This window comes from Strongylocentrotus purpuratus, unplaced genomic scaffold (assembly GCF_000002235.5).
Source record: "Strongylocentrotus purpuratus isolate Spur 01 unplaced genomic scaffold, Spur_5.0 spur5_scaffold_17, whole genome shotgun sequence".
Classification (NCBI taxonomy): Eukaryota; Metazoa; Echinodermata; class Echinoidea; order Camarodonta; family Strongylocentrotidae; genus Strongylocentrotus; species Strongylocentrotus purpuratus.
In genome coordinates, this window is record NW_022145602.1 from 4,478,667 (window position 1) to 4,499,677 (window position 21,011).

A 21,011-nucleotide genomic window follows, 5' to 3' on the forward strand; every position below is an offset into this window, starting at 1 on the left:
TCTTGAGGACTTGCGGAGGGCTGCAAGAAACATAATCATCTCCAAAATCAACATTTTGGGTTGGCTGAGGGAAAATTTGGTAGCTCGTCCCGTGAACGCTCCTAGGTTTGCCATCTGCAGTTACAACTGCATGTGGAGATCCTTTGTCTACATTGCCCACAGATGCAAAAGCAGCGGCAGCTGCGTCACGCTTCCTTCGCGTGGTATTTAAGTCTGTCCTTATAGCAGCATTCTTATGGGCATCAAGTGTTGTCCTTGACGATGCTATTCCCAACCTAATTGGGCAGCTTTAGACAAAACATGGTTGCTTGAAGTACTTTCAGGGTCCATCTTCTCTGACACGGATTCAGGGTCCATCTTCACTGGCACGGATGATGTTGATGTTGCTTCCGCTGTCTTATTAGTCAATTGTTCGTACAAGACAGTATGAAGCATGGATGTAACATCAGAGCCTTTCCACATCACCATGGTTCCATGTAACTTAATTCTGGATGTCACACATATCAGATGATGACCATATGCTACAATAAGGTCAAGCATCATCGACTGGTTTGTCTTCGAATTTGGCCCAAGTTCTTGTGTCCGACATTCACTTTCAGTTTCTTGCCAGTATTGATGGTACTTCTTCTGGATTTCTTTCAGCAAAACTGCTCTGTTGTTCAGGAACTGTCGACCAGCGAATACAACAGCTTTAGCTGATGCATAGGTCTCCAAGTCCTCATCCTTTGTGGTTTCTGCCATCTCTTCGTAAGAAGTGACAATTTCCTTTAGATCTTGAATCGTTGAGGCAGTCTTCAGTTTCTGGTGACGAAAAATCTCTCGCCTACACTGATGGTAGCATACAGAACAGACAACGCTCTTGTCCATCCGAGAGGAATGAATTCCAATTTCTTTATTTAAGTCATTTATGCCATCTGGCTTCGGACACTTTCTTTTCCTTCCGCGGATCAAATGTTGGCACTTGCTGCACCTTACTTTCCTGGAGTCAATCAGCTTCCTGTAATGGCCTTGACACAGCGAAAGTGTAGATGGGACCTCTGTTTGAGTCGCTTCCTGGAGATTAAATGTCGCGACAACTCGAGACCACTCTTCTTGCGTTTCTGTGCAGCTATCTTCGTCGCAAAGTTGATACCTCGAAAGAAAGCAGGGAGGACGCTGCTTCTTCCTTGATTTCTTGACATGTCCCTTCATACTCTGCCGAATTTCAATACGACATCTGTTACATAGGCAGCAATCACTACCGAGACCAAAGTCTTTCAGAAGAGTGTCTTTATCATTCTCCTCCCAGTTCACAATATGAAAAAAAGATTTAAGCTCAACCTCCGCCTTTTTGCCACAGTATGTACATTCAGAGCATTTCCTGCACGGATGGGCGATGCGAGCAAGCGAATGACGCCCCATGATGTCATCAGCCTGAACTCCTACACACAAGTAAACATATAACTATCTTCTTAAAGACACTGGTCGGTAAGAATAAAAATGTGGATAATAACCTCAAAGGGATAGGGTATCTTTGCTATTTATGATTTAGTTTTACACCACTTTCAGACTCCTCCACTATAAAATCACCATCCAAACTGAAGAACACTGGTAGCCAATGCTGACATAAAGGGAGCGCCATTCTGCAATAAAATAGAAGAACAAAAATAATGAATTGAAATTCAAATACATTATTAAGCAAATAAAGAAAAAAAGGGAAATTGAACAGGATTTATTTTTCACATTCATGTGACTACATTATTATCAACTCTAACATTAGACTGCATAACTTACTGAAATTAATCTAACACAGACATTAAAGATAAAAACCAGTTATGGTCATGCGATTGCATTGTGGAATCGATCAGAAAAGGTTGATCATCTAGCACATAAGTATTGGTGTGTACTGCAAGATTCTGGAATCATCAAAATGATAAGAAATTTGGCCCAGTCTTGGTAAAGTTACAAGCACTATGCACAGAAAGATGTATATGGGACTACGCACATGTGCGCGACACGTGCGTTTATCTCTCACACACCAATAGATAAACTAATTTACCAAATATATCAATTAGTAGGCGGTTTCCCGGCAAAATTTGTATCATCATGTATTAGTCAAAACATATTCTTTCACAGGATTGGTAATAAGAGCTTCCATTTCATTTTTTTGAAATTGGGGCGTTTACAATACTGGTCTTTACCCTTAATAAAGTATTATAAGATGAAGACCCAGATTACAGAAAGAACTTCAAAAATGACTTAAAATGGATCTCACAGAGTTAGGCATCATAAATGATAATTTGGTCAAATTTGGTTCACATGCATGATAAACTTCAAGACGGTGTGTCTTTCAGCAGTGGCGCAATGAGCCGATTTTGAGGGGGGGGGGGGTATTTGAGCTGAAGTTTTGGATACGGTGCATGATTTCTTGACAACAACATAAATTTTAAAAATTTAATTTTTAAATAAATGATTCTGTTACAGATTTGGTAGGTAATTTGAAATTAATTTCTCTAATTTAAAGAAAAAATAGGTTACCACCAGAATGACCTTTGAAAGGAGGTGCAATATTTGAGGAAATTTAATGCAAATCATGATGTTGAAAATTACAATACAATTATGTGGATTAAACCCCCCAAAATACCCTTTTCATGTAATATTGGGGTTGTTTCGATGTACAATGAGGCCAAGTTCAGCAATAACAGAATAATAATAATAATAAATTACATTTATAAAGCGCTTAATACAATGTTTCTAAGCGCTTAACATACAAGTAATTAGGTACAACGTAAAATAAACATACAGCAATAATAATACACAATTCAAATAATAACATTACAGATAATTAAACTGCCCTATAAATTACTATTACCGGTAAACAAAAAATACTTCAAACTTGCCTTAAAAGACTCTACAGATGGGGATTGACGAATAATAATAGGTAAACTGTTCCATAATTTAGGGGCTGCAATGGCAAAAGTACGATCTCCGTAACGGGTATTTGTTCGGGGACCAGGGGCGTATTGGAAGCATTTAGCAATAGCAAAATATTAAAGGTATAGACCAGTTTTGAAAAAGGCCCCCCTCTCAATAAATGAAATGGAAGCTCTTATTACCAACCATGTGAAAGAATATGTTTTGACTAATACGTGATGATACACATTTTGCCGGGAAACTGCCTACTAATTGATATATTTGGTAAATAATCATATCAATCCGGCCTGGATCTTTATCTTTAAGATCTAGAAATGATTGTTTCCACATTCATCAGAGTGAACATAAAATTACTTTAGGAATATAAGATCTAAAGCTCCTGATGACTTACATCTTACATGTTTAAAAACCGTCACTATTACTGGGCCAGAAGGGATTAGACCACACAGCGAGGTCACTGACAGGTGGCTATCTCATTAACTCAGCTCTCAACTAACATAAGAAAAAGAGGATCATGGGGGACCAACAGGCACCGATTGGGGAAGTTTTCTATATAGAGGGAGCAAGTAGCTACAAGTAGGACAGTGGGGCTTTCAAACAAATGGTACATGTTGTTTCTCAAAAAGATTTGACATCACCAAGGAACATTGCCTTTACTTTTAAAGTGGTGATGAAAAATATGCCTACAACACATATTAAACAGTGCATTGTACCTAGTGGCATGAAGAACAATCTGCTTGGGCACTAAGGTTGGTGAACACTCCACAGAGCCGTGGTGGGATGTAGAATCTGTGATCGCTCTGAGGGACTGAAGACTGGCCTTGACAGTACTGAATGACAAAAAGAAAAAATATTTTAAGCAAATATTGAGAATTCAAGTGTCATACACCCTCTATAGCTTTGATATCAGAGAGTTTAAAGGAAATATAAAATAAAATTAGATCAACATATTCAATATTGTTTCTGACAAAATGAATTAATAGAAAATACAAATTGAAATTTATGACAGGATAAGAGTGCTAGTAGAAGTAGTACAGTCTCCTACTTGAAAAATATTGCTAATTTAGCTTTGTCTTTGAGTTGACACAATTGTGAACTATTGCAAATCTTTGGCAGGAGAAATTTTCTGATAAGCGAAAAAATGAAAGAAGAAAAAAGCCTTTTCAGCTTTCTTTGTAGTATAGGCCTACTACAAATTTCATGTTTGCAGTGTGGTTTTTACACAAAGCGGGACGTTTGGCTTGAGAAGTTTACACAATGCAGGGGATTTTTTATGCCCAGCTTGAGGGCGGGAGTCTCCATCCAAGACGATGTCGGAACGGCAGAAGAGTCGATGCCATGACGTGAGACTCCCGCCAAGTAAGGGAGGGTTGACAGCCGGTCTTACCATAGTACTTTGGTAGACTAAGGCTGCGTTCATGCTTAAATTTTGAAGGCAGAATGAGCGATCTGAAACGCTCATCGTAAACGCTCATCGTGATCGCAGTTCCACGATGTAGTGTTCATGCTTACTTCTCTGGCTCCCCCAGGCAATTCTCAGTGTGTGGCCTTAATTGGTCTTCCAGCTGGATTCGCAAACCTTCACTTTGCATGCTACGTAGACCCACTAGAGGTCAGTGCGTTGACCCCATTTAAACGCGTTTACAAATTGTAAACGCATCTTTTTGTGAGTTTACGATCGGTGATCGTGATCGCCGTTTTTCGGTGATTCTACAAAAGTGAGCTAAGACACAACCGTGTTCTAAACTAAACGCGTAACAGATGCCTGATTCTGGCCGTCAAAATCAAGCATGAACGCGCCCTAAGTAATAGAAAAGAAACAATTTTGTATTCAAGAATTTCCACATGAAAAATACATATACGTCCTTGCATAATTTACCAAAGCACAAGGTCACATCAAGTTAGACTGGCCACACTCGGCTTGGCAGTTGCCGCCATGCAGCGTTGGCCGTTCTTCAATGCTCGAGCAATGTGTATGATAGGAGTTAAGACAGCTGCCAAGTAGGTTGAGAAGTGGAGCTGGAGGTTAATTCAGATGAGCAAAAGGCAACACAAAGGTTCTATGGCCCTGCGCCTACCTAAAAAGTAAAGAATGAAAATTAAAAAATTGTTTTGGATTTAAAGTGAAAGCAGGCACACTGTAGATCGAGTACTAAAACTACTATGCCTACGGCATTTTCCTTGATAAAGTTTAACTTCAGTAGGAATTAAGATGAGGTGTCGTCTATTACTACAGCTGCACACGTGTCCATGTCACAAGGATCTAGATATATATATATGCACTTGACTTGACTCTCGGCAATGTCTAGACCGATCGTTTCTGTCTTTTTCATTCGTTCGCCTCTGATTGGGTTAGGGCCGGCTCCTCTCCCTTCCCAAATCAGAGGCGAGCCGCGAACGAACAAAAAAGACAGAAGTGATCGGTCTACACATTGCCGAGACTTGTGAATCATTGCTGTGTAACCTCACTCACTGCATGTATGCAAGACAAACAGAACTTTGTTTGTTAGTCCTGGCTCATTTTACCTGATTGAGGTGTCATATAAACATGATAATTAAAAGGGCAGAAAATGAATTTTCTAGAAATGTGATTTTCTCTTTGTAATTCAGATAGAGTCTATGGTCTTTCTTTTTGGTACCCTCTCTTCAAATTGTTTTTATTCACTCATCATGCTCATGTGTGAAATATGCATCATTATTATACGAGTTGTATCAAATAAGAAATCAGTCCGAGTCAGACTCAGAGCACTCCAGCAAAGCATAGAGAGCTAGAGTCAATGCTAATGCGGATTGACCTCGATCTAGCACTGCATGCTTGCTGTGAGGCGGGTATTATTAGACCTATACACAAATATACACACCACACAATATTGCGTACACTCTACACAATCATGTCGAAGCAGCTGTAAGCAAAGTTTGACACTAGACTTACAATTTCAATTTTTAAATTATTCTTTTTAACATCAGTAAGTTAAAAAAAATGTATTTTACTGCTATTTAGGTGTCATTAATTGTAACTAAAGTAGCGATTTTTAGTGAAATCAGTTGAGTTTTGTACAGTGGTGTTTGAAATGTTGAGAATCAAAAGCACAGCTTTTACTACACAGCCAGGATCGATAGTGATGCTCCTATGCGACTCAGAGTACTGTCAGAGAATCTAGCTTTACAATATACAAATATCGACTTTTATTACGTTGGTGTAGTAGGCCTAGATCTAGGGTCTACAATTAATCTTGAGTATACCGACACAACCGAAAGAGAAATGTATCATTCATTAATTATAGTTGTGATTAGTTATGATGAAACATCGATAATTCTCGGTTTCGTTTTTCTGGGACACTAAAAAAGTAACAGCTAGCAAGCAACCAGGCATTTAACTCCAGGGAGCTCCCCGCGCCCTCGGGGCGGAGCTCCCTGGAGTTACCAGGGCGCAGAATTGCCAGTCTTTTTAGCAAAACGAATACCTATTTTTCATGACAGTGCGTGGAAAATGAATATCAAACATCAAGTTATGGAAATAATTTGCTTAATGTAATGTGAAAATGCGCCTCACCTTTCTTTAGAAGATTTTACAGAGATTCACTCGGTACTCCGCTCAGCTGGAATGCACCGAAAACAAGCAGCGTTTCAAAACATACCGGTACCGCGGTACGTTCACAGCTAGCCCATTGAAACACGTGTGATTGTTGTTGTAGTCGATGATTTCCGCCAGGCTTTGGTGTGAGAGGGCGTCCTGCTCTCTCTCTCTCTCTCTCTCTCTCTCTCTCTCTCTCTCTCTCTCTCTCGCTTCTGTAGCTTATTAAGTACTTATCTCTATAATTATGGCAGCTCTACGCTTTTGCCCAGTTTAGTTATATGATTCACAAATTTTCTGAATATTTTATATTCATAATTATTGATTCTCATATAAACAATTCATCAAAATTCACCTTTTCCATGATTTAACTGAAAAAATAACTCTATATTAGTGCATCCACACAAAAACATATTATTATCAATGTAACTTGGATGCTGGTGTGGGGAAAAAATATTCTTAGGGGCAAATTGGAAATTCATATTATCAATATAAAGAAAACAATAAGTCGTGGTGAGGCAATGACGTCACAGACTCATGAGTGAGTTGCCAATTTGTCTTGTCACGGTGATTTTCAAAGTTTTTCATGTCATTACAAATTTTATAACTTTGTCTTTCTTTTTATAGTTATCTGATTTTGCTCAAACCTTTTTTTACATTGGTTTGTCTGATTTTTCTGCTTCTGTTATAAGTAAGTTGTTTTTGGAGTTGACTTGGCCTTTAATCGGCTGCCTTATTTTATTTTATTTTATTCAAACTTCGTAAATAGACTTTATGTCCATCATCTCTATGATGCCTTACTGAGCCGATCTGTACTAGTTTGGCTAGGAGGGATTAGACCACCCAGCGTGGTCACTGACAGGTGATTACCTCATCAAATCAGCTATCAATTAACGTAAGAAAAAGAGGGTCATGGGGGACCAATGGTCACCGATTAGGCAGTGTTTGTTATATAGAGGGCGCAAGTAGCTAAATTAAGTAGGCCTAGAGCAGCGGGCCTTAAGTAAGGGCATGGAAGGCACAAGAATAAGAACGACACAAACATGCTCTTTTCCCCTTATAATTCGTTATTTCTTGCAGTAGGCCTACCTTTTATATAAAGGCTGAAATGATTGAGCTGTTTTCTTTTTTTCCAAGTAGTTTTTTTAGATTAGCATTCGTCACATCGAGTCAGCGATACATACGATTCCTCTTTCTTTCATATATATTTAGGGCATGACAACATTAATGTTCAAAAATTTCAAAAATATGACAACATTAATGTTCAAAAATTTCAAAAATATGACAATTGTCACAAAGGCCAAAATCATGCCTTTTCATTGAGTAATTGTAATAATTATGTTTACACTTACCAAGGCGGAATTGGTGTAAAGTTCTTTCATCCTTCTAAACAAAAAACCCTTTATCATATTACACGTATGTTTTACTGTTATAGAGATATCTGCCTTTCTCGGCAGTTGCCCATAATTTCTGCCACACAATTTTATAAAAATCATCCATATCCCTCAAAGATTCTTGTCTGTTTTTATTGACAAAATATTGTTTTTTGAAGCCGCTTGTCAATTAGTTAGAGCATATGCCTCCTCATTGCCTGCTATGCCACAATGTGCTTGAACCCATTCGAAAATTACTTCTATTCCAAATAGATTAATTGCCATAAATATTGTTCATAATATATCTCTACTATATTTCTAAATGCTTCTATTTAAAGCCGACTTAGAATCAGACAAAATTACTACAGCTTTTGGGAAATGCTCCTCTACCCATTCTTAAAGGAAACCAAAACCTTCATACTAAGTTACTTTTATTGTAAAGTTTAAGATATTTGAAAAATATCAGTGAAAATTTGAACAAAATCGGGCAAGGAATAAGGAAGTAAGATGTGTGTGTGTGTGTATTGGGTTTTTACAGACGTGTATCAATCAGATACGATTATTTACGTCTGGGACTGACCTTTAAACGTCACCATCCGAAAGACGTGACTCAGTTTCGAACCTGCGTCCTCGGCTGAATCAGTTTGTAACTTCCACTTTTTAGCTGGATTACAGGCGCACGCCACAACGCCTAGTTGTAAGAGCTTTTTTAAATTACTAGTCACTAGAGGGCGGTATTCAATTTGATGACTTCATCTGTGAACAACTCTCCATGCCTTTCAAATTTCATGTTTTTCCTTCTTTCTTGTGATTGAGATAATGTACTCCCCTGAAAGCAAGATATAGAATGCAAAATGATATTATACTTCACATGTTATGAAGTCGGATCAAGAACACAAATAAATATGAAGAAAACAAAAAAATTGTGAAAATTTATGTACAAAAGGCATGGAGAGTTGTTCACAGATGATGTCATCAAATTGAATACCGCCCTCTAGTGACTAGTAATTTAAAAAAAGCTATTACTTCCTTATTCCTTGCCCGATTTTGTTCAAATTTTCACTGATATTTTTCAAATATCTTAAACTTTACAATAAAAGTAACTTAGTATAAAGGTTTTGGTTTTCTTTAAGCCATAATAGATCGCTGCTTGTTCAGCCCTCGCAATATTAACTTTGTCTTATTTTCAGTTTCGGGATATAAAAAGCTAAACCTGTACTTCCATCTTGTAACCTATAGGAGCATCTGTATAGATTCTAAGAAAATGTGACCATTTCTTTGCATTTACTTGGTTGGCATATATTCTTGATTCTGTTGTAGATGAAAATCTCTTACTAACTTATATGATCTTTAATAACCGTAAAAACATTTGGTGTTTTATATTGCCAAAAGGGTCTTCTTAGAACACAGTCCACTTGTTTTTCGATATGATTATCTATTCATTTCCTGTAGTTCTCTTTATAAAAGGGCATTCGCCTTTTTTCCCTGAAAATATTTCGTATTGCCAACATGGCACTAATATTCGTTTCGTGGAATGTGTTTCTTTTGCAGCCCGTAAGTAGAAATTGTATTTATCTACAACATGCTTCTTCGTAGTTGTGAGGGGATTTCATTGCATTTCATTATAGAGCATGCAAAGATGTGCGATGTGCAGCACCTGTGCTAATTTTAAGAGCTTGGAATATATTATAGAATCTAGTTTCTTTTTCAGATTATCACTATAGCTCCATCATACCTCACAACCGTAGTCCAATCTGATTAAACCTTTATACTAAAAATAAATATCGGATTTCTGGCCCCAATATTGGTGCCCGCTGTGCATTTTAGAAGGTTAAGTCTTTTTTTTTACATGTGCTTTGACCAAGTTGGTTTGGAGTCAAACCATTCTTCTAAAAACTTATAAAGTTCTTTACGTAGTGGGATTTTTTGCTCATATAATCCGGTCTCTGCTAGACGCGAATGTAATGTTTGTTTAAAAATAAGAAGATCTGATCAATAAGAAGTAATGATATTAAATTAAAAAATTCTTGCCGATTTTGATAAGTTAGTAATCTGACCAAAACAGAAAAAATTGATCTTGAAATTACATGTTGCCTTGAGGGATATCAGATATACTTGCATTATCAGGAAAAGGACTAAATTTCGATAATGATGTGGAATCTATTTCCAAGGCTTCTATAAATCTCTAACTCGGACTTAGATGTTAAGAAGTCTGACCCAACATGCTTAAAGATTTAGGACTTACCGTTTAAGTTCAGAGAAAAGGTTTTGGTTTGGTCTTGTTATCGAGTTGGTTTCTTTGTTGTAGTTTTTGAACTGACCGCTGGTCGATTTTTCATCAAAGAATATGACTGTCACAATGGTGTCGTCCCGCCCCCCCCCCCCCTCCACTTCGTGAACGGAGGGATACCATGCGTGTTACCAAAATGTCCGGCAAAGGGGTACTTTTCACGCACCAAAGTCCGGCTCGTAGTCGTACATACACAAAAAAAGACTTTACACACCGGACTTAGGGGATATTTTCAAAAGGAGGGAACGTGCATAATATGCGTACCCTAAATTACACTGAGTGGAGGGACCGGGGGTGTCGCAGTCGAGTGGTGTAAAGACTTGACAGGAAATGCGACAGTCATGGGTTCGAATCACGGCACGGCACTAGTGTCATGTGGCAAGACATTAATCTACCTGTGCCACTCTCCACGCAGGCGTTAGATGGATATCCAGTCGGATGCGAACGTGAATGTGGTTGGATTTGCACGTTTGAGCTTGTAAAATGGCGCCTGGTCGGAACATTCCCTAGGGAACGAAGCGTGTGCATTATCACGTTCGGATTGAATCTAATGACCGGGGCCGGGGCCCGTTGCATAAAACTCTAGTCTATAGTTTTTGTTGTATAGTTCATGTTTTGTTTCTTCTTTAATGTTTTAAGATCAGTTATTTGGTGAAGTAATATCTAAAGTGATAATCATTACCCTTTTCTTCTTTTTATCTTTTCGGGTCATTTGTTTGATATAACTTCATCGTTCGACCTGTCGTAAGCTATTGTTGGAACGTTGAATCTCGTCTCCATGGTTATCGTCATTATTGACGAAGTGAAGCCCACTGCCCACTAAAAGGACCTGTCTGTGATCTCATTTCAAAAAGAAAAAAATCGCATTCATAGTATCTATGAAAATTCTGACAATTATCTTTTCTCGATCTTTAATTCAAAATTTTGGTGCATTGTCTTTTTTTTCTATATTGCTTGCCTGCTACTCAAAGATTTTGGACCCATTTGTTGACTAGAACCAGTGAAGAAAGCAAATGAAATTATAAAAAGTAAACGGCACAAATTTCGCAGGAATATGGTCATTAAGTAAACAAAGCACACGACCCTCCCAAAAAGGTCTTTAAAAATAACTAGGTTTTAGTCCATAGGCTCCCCCATCACACCCGTGGGACCGCACCCCCCCCCCCCCTAATCAAAATTTTAAAAAATGAATATCTGATGCCATCATCTGGTGACGACTGATGTCAGCTACTACATCCATTATTATTTGTTTAACACACCATCCTCACTGCCTTCCATGAAGCTCCGGCGATAGACATGAACTATATAGGACCCCAAACATGTGCATCCTTAGGACCCAATAATGTTATTCTGTTTAAATTTCCCGCCTGACTTGATATGGCTCGTTCCCACAAACTCCCCAGCAAGTGGCAATAAATATACCGGAACGGCCAAAACAACAACACGAGAGAGAGAGAGAGAGAGAGAGAGAGAGAGAGAGAGAGGGGGGAGAGGGGGGGGGAGGTATAGAGATGAGAGAGAGAGAGAAACAAAGAGAGATAGAGAGAGAGAGAGAGAGATGGGAGAGAAAGAGATGAGAGAGAGATGAGAGAGAGAGAGAGAGATGAGAGAGAAAGAGATGAGAGAGAGTGAGAGAGAGATAGAGATGAGAAATATTATGAGGGAGAGAGAGAAAGAGAGATACGATAGAGAGAGAGAGAGAGAGATAGAGAGAGAGAGAGAGATATGAGTGGGAGAGAGAGAGAGGGAGACAGAGACAAAGAGACAAGGAAGCAGGGTTTTGAGGGAGAGGGGGGGGGGGGGGGGGGAGGAAAATAAAATAGTAGAATTGGAATGTCAGGTCTGACCATAGAGATATATACTTTAGTAGTATATATCTCTATGGGTCTGACAGACACAAGCGCTATACAAAAACTCACTATTATTATCATTAATATTATTTTATTTTTTAATAGATGAGTGTGTGAAAAGGTTGCCCTTTGCTGGTATCAATGAATTTGACCCTACATGCAAGTATGCTAATCACAGTCAGAATGCTTTGACATACGCCAGGGAAATTAATGTGCAACGGGCATCATGCAATACAAAACTAAATGGAGGGAATAGATGCTTCGATGTGTAACATTTTTCCTTCCTAAACAATATCGAGCCCTTTCAAATATAGGCTGTATTATTGGCTTTAGTCGCTCACGAAAATGTAACCCGAATTAAGAACGCAAACTATATGAAACATGATTTAGTAAAAAAAAATCTTCATGTCACTAATCGTATTTTATATTAGAACATTATTAGTACTCGTTATCAACTACATGTTTTCAATTTCCTCTTCGACCAAGCAAGTACGTGTACTTCAATTCTACAAGAAATTGAAGAATGTATAACTTTTTCCTCGTTTTGTTCGATACATAATCATATAAATTGAAACATACACTATATAATTAAATAGACTCATCTCCCTTTCCCGGCTACATTGTTCTGCGGTACAAGGAAATATTGGACGAAACAAACAAAAGCGAAGTAACAATGAGAAGGTCATTTCCGAGACTGAGATAATGGAATTTCCTGTCATATATTCCTGGTTCACTGTTATTAACTTCCATTATCACAGCTATTGGAATAGTAAAGACCGGACATGATAGGGTATGTATATTATGTGTAAAATAGTGTATAGAGGAATAGTCTGTGTATCGTGTATGGTTGTGTGTTGTGAATAGAATGCAACGTATACCGCGAACGGTTCATTACGTGTCTGCGTGTGTTTCGGAACGACCGTTCTGCGCATTTCAGTACAGCAGAAACGGGTCATTCCAATCGTAGAATTTGCGTTTCTCGACCGTTTCACGACTCCATTTCTGTTCCATAAGCAAGCCTGATAACTCACGATGGCTGAAGTGGAATTTTCGGAGGAGATTCGCGACCGAATTCTCTACCACTGGTCGGAATTGGGTGACCGGCCGAAAATCATTTGGACACGGTTGCAGGAAGAAGGTTTCAATGTTGATTTTAATACCGTGCAGGCGCTAATGCGATGCGAAGACGAAGAGGCGACCGGGAGTGGAACGATAGCGGAACACGAGAATGAGGAGAGCCGGAACGACGGGGCTAGCGTTTCGCCATACCCCGAAGGGAATTCTCCCGCTTCTACGGAATCGCCTGCGAGCGTTCGACCCCACTCACGACGTGGAAAAAACAGAGAGGGTAAAATAGTCGTCCCTCAAAACAGACGTACCAAGTTAACACCAGACGTGCTCAATTTAATCGAGAAAATCCTCGACACCGATGGAAATATTTACTCCCTCGCAGCTCTCCAAGCGGCTTTACTTATCAAGGGCGTTAAGATATCGAAAACGACGACTTTCAGGGCGCTTGAAAAATTAGGTAGGAGCATTGTTGTGAAGAAGATGAACTTCGCTAACAGAGTCGACATGGCCCCCGTACCGGAGAGTCTGCGAAAGAACACCCCGGCCCAGAAGAACACCCATTTCGCTCCTAACTTTGGAGCGCGCAGTACTACTTTTACACCAGATGGCAAACGTAGACACCACACGTTAACTATACGCGAGATGGAATCGCTCGAATCGCAGTCCCATGACAAAAAAGACCACCGTGAACTCGTTCCGATGACCACGGCGCCTGTTTCGACGTCCACTTCGACCAGCGTTTCGACAGCCACGGGAGCTGGGGCTCGAATTGAGACAGGGTCAGCGGGACCGGTGCTGGTTTTGCCCCCGAAGAAGGCGGCAACTGCGTCTTCGTCGACGTTGAAGTTGGTGCTCGGTCACGGGGGGATGACGTCGTACACGTCGGCGCCTCTCGACGAGGAATCCGTAGATGGCCACGGTGATGAGGAAGGAGCGAACAAACCGGACAAGATGGAAACGCAGGTGAGATTTTTGTTTGGAATGCAATGATGTCGATGATGATGATGATGATGATGATGTTGATTGTGATGATGATGATGGTGATGGTGATGATGATGATGATGGTGATGATGATGATGATGATGATGATAATTTTGGCGGTGGTGGTGATGATGTTGATGATAGTAATGATAAGTATAACGACACCAACAACAGGAGTGTTTGATAATAATAATAATAATAATAATAATAATAATAATAATAATAATAATAATAATGATACATGCAGTAATAATGATAATGATGATGATAATAATAATAATAATAATATAATCAATACTACAATAATGATAGTAATAATAATAATAATATATAAATTAATAGTCCTAATAATGATTATGGTGATGTTGATAATAACGATGATGAAAAGTATAATACATGTATTTTTTATATTATAAGAGTAATAATGATAGTAGTAATGATGATGATGAAAACAATATTATGTCATCATCTTGTATAAAGAGGGACACAACTTGTATCTGATGTTGTAATTGTATTTCCTAATTTAATTTTTAAAAAAGAAGTTTTATTAGAAGACGGATATCAGTAGATATCGGAATTTTAAAAAGAAAGCAAGAAAGGTGAGAGTAATATAATTAAGAATACAACGTTGAAAAGAACACGTGCTTTCAAAGTTTCAGTGAAGCGAAGCGAATATGCTACTTTCTGAATATCAATATTGCGCCATGCAAAAGAAAATTGAGATGAACATTGTTTACTTTTACAAAGCCCTTCTCTCTTTAAAATGTTTGAAGAAGATCAATCTAAAATGTTGAAATATTTGAAGGGAAATTATATGTAAGGGCTTAGACAAAAACGTGTTTCGAAGTGATGATTTTTTTTGTGAAGAGCACCCGCCATAGGTACGTAGAAAATGAATGAACGTGAAGTTAAATGCCTTGCCATTAATTATCTAGGCCTACTTGAAAATTGTATTTTGTACAATTTTTTATGGGTATTTATGATTATCGAAATGGATAGTTTGATAAGGGCATGAAATAGAATTTCGATTTCTGCAGGTGGGAAGTTGAGAGTAAAAATGTAAACAAAGTTGTCAAAAGGGTTACTGTCGCCCAATAGTCCATGTTCGTAATGTATTAATGCCCAATTTAGTCTTTTAAGTGACTCATTACAAACTACATGTATTTCATTCATTTGTTATAAATAATTATTGTATTTGAATAGTCAGAATGCGAATAGACCGGTTTATTATAACATATTCAAATTGCATACATTTTAAACAAAGCTTGTTCTTGACAACCTGAATGTTTGACCGAGGCTTGCCCGACATAGCAACACATAATGTATGCGGACTGGATTCCAAGTATTTTAGTTCATTCATTAATAACTTGTCAATTGAATAACTCGTCACTATAGGTCCCCAAGAAAGAAACATCCATAACAATTTGAATATGTTAGTAAATTGGTCTATTGCATACGTTGGTTGTTATGTAGGACAAATATGATGGCTTGTCCTATACCTAACACCAACCATAAATGTATGCAGTCTGCATTCGGGTTATTGAAATACAATTAATTTATTTATAAGAGGTAAATGAAATAGTTTGTAACGAGGTACTTAATAAAGACGTTATGCATTAATTGGATTATACATGTATGACGAAAATAGTTTATTACCATTTACAATAAATTCGTGCAAAGAAGCACGTGTGCCCCTAAAAAGAAGGTTGAGTTCTGAGAGCTACATGTATATAGAGGTGAAAAATGATTTGTGAGGGTTTTCATTTTTATTATGCAAGTGCGGAAGAACATCAGAGAAAAAAATGTTCCCTGAAAAGCATGGCTCTTCAATTAAATGCCTTCATATTCTAAATATGACATGTAACAGCTTAATAAATATGTGAGCCTCATTTTATGCCACATGTTTGTGTAGTCCCATATCTCTATATGTGTACAGTGCTTTTTACTTTACCAAGACTGGGCCAAATTTCTTATCATTTTGATGATTCCAGAACCTTGCAGTACACATAATAATATAACTTACTTACAGTATACAATATGCAATATGCTACATGATCAACCTTTTCTGGTCGATGCCACACCGTTTCTTTCACAATGCAATCGCAAGACTAGGGCCCCATTTCACGAAACCTGTCATCAGTGACAGAATGACCTTTTTTGTTAAAAGCTACTGAAATCCTTGCTTCTGATTGGCTATGAGCAGATTTTTCACTGATTTTTGTAATTTGTCATCGAAGAAAGGCTTTGTGAAAGGGGCTCCAGAACTAAACTTTGTCTTAATAAGGAGGAAATAAATGAACAATGCACGCATCTATCGGAGAGTAAAACTAGAGTAATATGATATGTTCATATACGTTTACATAAAACCAGTGAAAGTCTCTGATACAACTTAGCCAAGTGCACGTATACAAGCAAAGCCACACTGTAAGAAGTCGGTATCCATGTGTATTGCATCATAACAGGCCAGTTTCGCAATGTAACTAGATTTAATGCCTACGTCTTTGCAGAGTTCTTCAAATGATTTCATTCACCTGTTACGAATAATTGTATTTCAATATTCGGAATGCAAACTGCATAATGCTATATGTTGTTAGATAGGGCAAGCCATATTGTTTGTCTTGCCTAGCAACAAATACTATATGCAATTCGCATTTGGGAAAGGCAGAAAGGAGGGATTCCTTGAAATTATGAAAGCCTACTTCTAAAACACACACATACAGGAAAAAAAGAAACAGAACAAAAAAACAAAAAAAAAAAGTATTGCTTGAAATAAAGTAGACACCTTACCACCAAGTCACACCAAGGTCTATAGGATAATACATGCAGTCACGCGTGACACAGTGTGAGAGTGTCTACTTTATTCCAAGCAATACTGTCACTATGAACATGACTGACAAAGAAAGCGGACAAAATATACAGTTCCTCAGGTAGACAAAGGAACATCCCTTCCCTGCTATTATGTAAAAATGTGTAGAACGGGTGTCACATGCATATTCACCTTTTTACATAATAGCAGTGAAGGGATGTTCCTTTGTCTACCTGAGGAACTGTATATTTTGTCCGCTTTCTTTGTCCGCCATATTCATAGTGTGTATGACTCCAGCAAGAGGGTGCAACAATTTTGGGTTTTGGGTAAGCGCCCGAATAGTGTCAAATTCCCATGAAATCCCACTACTACAAGCCTTTAATTTCGTAGACATGCCGATATGAGTGCAGTTTACAAAATCTCCTCCGCCCCTGTCCTTTTCTTCACATTCTCCCATATTTTCCACCGATATAATCACCAGACACCGCAATGCAATAAGTACCTCAATATCATATTTCAAAATATTGATGTCGCAATACATTTCAAAACCATAACCTTTATAATGTAAGTCTTTATTATTAACAGAATGACTATATACGCCATTGAATTTCTATCGATTGATTTCATTTTTATTTCTCTTAATTTTCTTGATTTCACAATGAAAAATCCATTAACATGTAATGTATTTGATCTTAACGAGTTACCAAAATATTGGAACGTGCTACCAAAGTACTTGTCTTGCCCCTATAGTTTGTCAAATTAAAGATTTCTATTAAAAAACATCTTAAATAGGAGTAATCATATTCATACCTGTATATTTCGGATGCTCAGCATATATAGCAAGTCTTTAATGATAGCATTTGTCCTGTCGAGTATTTTTGATTTTTGGTTCTATTTCATATTTTCTACTTTCCCCCTTTTTTTCTCGGGGGGGGGGGGGGGGGGCGGAGCGTTAACAATCTGGCCAATTGCTCATGTGACTCTTCAGTGGCCGGTAATATTGCAACTCCATCTCGCTTACTAATTATGACTGACCGTATATATTCACTTTAACAACCAGTGACTAAGCAAATAAAAGCGTCCCTTCACAACAACATTCGTTAATACCCAGAGAAATGATTGTATAAGCTGCAATATCCGAGTGTAAAGTTTGTGGTAGGTGACCGGGTCCTTACGGGAGCACCAAATAAAGTTAGTATCAATCCTTCTCTTTCTATGTCATGATGATGTCTTGAATAGGGCATTGGAAGATTTATTTTCTTTCAACAAGGATCGTTGGGAATTCGTCCGATGTCCATTGGGACATATATCATTTTAAGAGAGAACTCATTATGCCCTAGTATGCTATACCCCAATGCAACTCACCTATCAAAACTTATCATACCTTTCACCAACAATTATGTTTTTAAGATGAAGCATAAAGGCCGCGAGCTAATTTATCTTAGGTTGCGAAAATTGCTCTAGACATTAATTAAAAAACCTATTTTGTATGAGAGAACAACATTATGCCCTAAACCCAAAAGCAACTCACCTATCAAAACTTATACCTTTCACCAATCTTGATGGTTTGAAGATGAAGCATATAATAATTATAGGCCGTGAGCTCATTTAACTTTGGTTGCGAACATTTCTCTAGAGATTAATTAAAAAACATGATGTTATCCTTGTTTGATTATTCAGTTACATACATGTCGTAACTGCAAGTCCGATTTGATTCGAGAGGTTTGTTAAAGGTAAAGACCAGTATTGGAAACGCCCCAATTTCAAAAAATGAAATGGAAGCTCTCATTACCAATCATGTGAAAGAATATGTTTTGACTAATACATGATGATACAAAATTTGCCAGGAAACCGCCTACTAATTCATATATTTGGTAAATTTGTTTCTCTCATGGTCTGTGAGAGATATAGGGTAGTCCCATATACATCTTTCTGTGTATAGTGCTTGTAACTTTACGAAGAATGGGCCGAATTTCTTATCATTTTGATGATTCCAGAACCTTGCAGATGCTAGATGCTAGATGATCAACCTTTTTCTGATCGATTCCACAACGTTTCTTTCACAATGCAATCGCATGACCATAACTGGTCTTTACCTTTAATGTTTTTGTCTTGATGTTAATTATTTTCCTTAACATTCGCCGTAAGCTCACCATCATTTTCTTCTTTTTTAGCTTCTTATACGCTTTAATTTAAATCAGGAGAGACAAGTGTGATATTGCCCAATGTTGTCGCTTCCTACATGAAGATCATTTCGAAGTTTGAACCCACATCATTTGTATGTTATCATTGATGAGTATTTAGCGACTTACTTTATAAACGGATTCGATCAATATTTATTGACAGAAAAAAGAAAAGATCAAAAAAATTATTCACAGCGATCGTGTGGTCCGCAAAATCAAACGTTGATGCTGGTCTCGGACAGGAACTATGGTGACATTCGTAAACTCCATAAACCACTCATATCCGATGCAAACTGGTTTTGTTTCCTTTTATGTAGTGTATCTCTAACAAACATCAGTTTATCTACTCTATTTTATGAGCCCTTCCAGTCCATTTTACATTTAGACTTGCAATTTCTATTTTGATGGCCTACACTGAGGCGTGTAGTAGCCCTCGCCCCCATGCATCCTCTAGACATTATTTTTATGTTTTCCAATTCACCTTAGTTAGTTTTTATTCGCAAACGTGATCAAGGACTGGACTCCAACCCTTTTCAATTTGTTTGTGCGTTCGTTCATTTGTTTGGTTGTATGTTTTTGTTCGTCTGTTTGCTCTTATTAGTTTTGCAGGGTACATTAGTTGAATGGTCAGTGCATCCAATCCAAAAAGATATTTGATATAGCGCCTTTTCCTTGCAGTTACAAATCGCTGCACACACACTCCACAATGTTTGGGCCACTTAAAAACATACACTATTCAGTCCGACTATCTTTTATACATCAGAATGTGAATAGGATTATTCCAAGGCAGAGTATAGATGCATAATCATTTTACAAATCTGAATATAAGTTTTCTAGAGAGGGAAAGAAAGAGAGTAGGAGAGGAGGAGAAAAGATAGAGAAAGAGAGACAGAGACAGGAAGAGAGAGAGAGAGAGAGAGAGAGAGAGAGAGAGAAAGAGGGAGAGAGAGAGAGAAATAGACATTGTTGACGAAATGGCGGTATGTTCCCTGCAAGATTAAAAATACAGTTCATTTTTCATTGTAGATGCATAATAATTTTTCAAATCTGAATAAGTTTTCTAGAGAGAAAAAGAAAGAGAGCGGGAGCGGAGGAGAAAAGATATTGAAAGAGAGATAGAGAGAGAGAGGGGGAGGGAGGGAGGGAGGGAGAGAGAAAAAGACATTGTTGACGAAATGGCAGTATGCTCCCTGCAAGATTAAAAATACAGTTAATTTTCATGTTTTTGAAGATCAAAATAGAGTATATAAAAAAGTCATCATGGAAATCATGAGACCCATTTGAATCATTGCAACAACTATGTTGGTGTTCTGCAAATGATTTGTTTCGGAGGAGGGGCGTGGTCATGAACTGTTGCGTAATTAGCTTCAAGCATCATAGATTATGTCTCTTTTAACCATATCAATAAATCTACTTACATGGCTTATGATGTCATGGTTACGTCAGACCAGCTATCATCAACGTCGTCGAAACATGATATTCACTATCTTAGAATCATTATCATCGCTTTATGTCAGCGACCCTTCCACCCACCCCTACAATAATTACTCTCAGTATCACTCGGTAAGAATAGACAGAGCTTAGCGGCTATTTAGGTAACACCTCACTTGGCAAACGACGGCTCTGTGAAACATTTTGAGGTGACAAGAACGGAGAACGGGAGGAGTTGGGTTTTAGGCTACATGTAGGTCCATGGTTTAGGGTTAGGGTTAGGATTAGGCGTGTTGTGTATAGTTTTTGGTTCAGTGGAGAAGTTTTTTTTTTTAATTGCTTTCAGCTGCAAGGCTCTTTTTCAGCAAGCCCGTATACAAAAAAAGACAACACTACCAAAAATATCATTCAAAACAAATACAAATTACAATTTACAAGTTAAATTTATTTATAAAAAGGTAAAAAGAAGAAGATATAGATAGTAGAGGTAATATAGTTAGTATGGAAAATAGAAGAATGAGGCAAACAGGATTAACGAA

The 21,011-nt window shown here is 37.9% G+C and overlaps 2 protein-coding genes across 2 annotated transcripts in view; one reads left to right on the top strand and one right to left on the bottom strand.

Moving 5' to 3' along the window:
* Positions 1–34: 34 nt before the first annotated feature.
* LOC115925161 lies at positions 35–6,590 on the bottom strand. Its single transcript, XM_030988492.1, has 4 exons — positions 6,467–6,590; positions 4,793–4,991; positions 3,627–3,743; positions 35–1,622 (listed from the first exon to the last, which is right to left on the bottom strand). Exon 4 carries the CDS (start codon positions 1,399–1,401, stop codon positions 265–267), a length of 1,137 nt encoding a protein of 378 aa, XP_030844352.1. The 5' UTR covers positions 1,402–1,622; positions 3,627–3,743; positions 4,793–4,991; positions 6,467–6,590; the 3' UTR covers positions 35–264.
* Positions 6,591–12,790: 6,200 nt separating this feature from the next.
* Positions 12,791–21,011, top strand: part of LOC764357 — a 25,704-nt gene continuing 17,483 nt past the window's right edge. Inside the window, exon 1 of the mRNA XM_001200632.4 lies at positions 12,791–14,034. Coding sequence (XP_001200632.2) covers positions 13,033–14,034 — 1,002 coding nt within the window. The 5' untranslated portion in view covers positions 12,791–13,032. The remainder of the gene's footprint in view (positions 14,035–21,011) is intronic.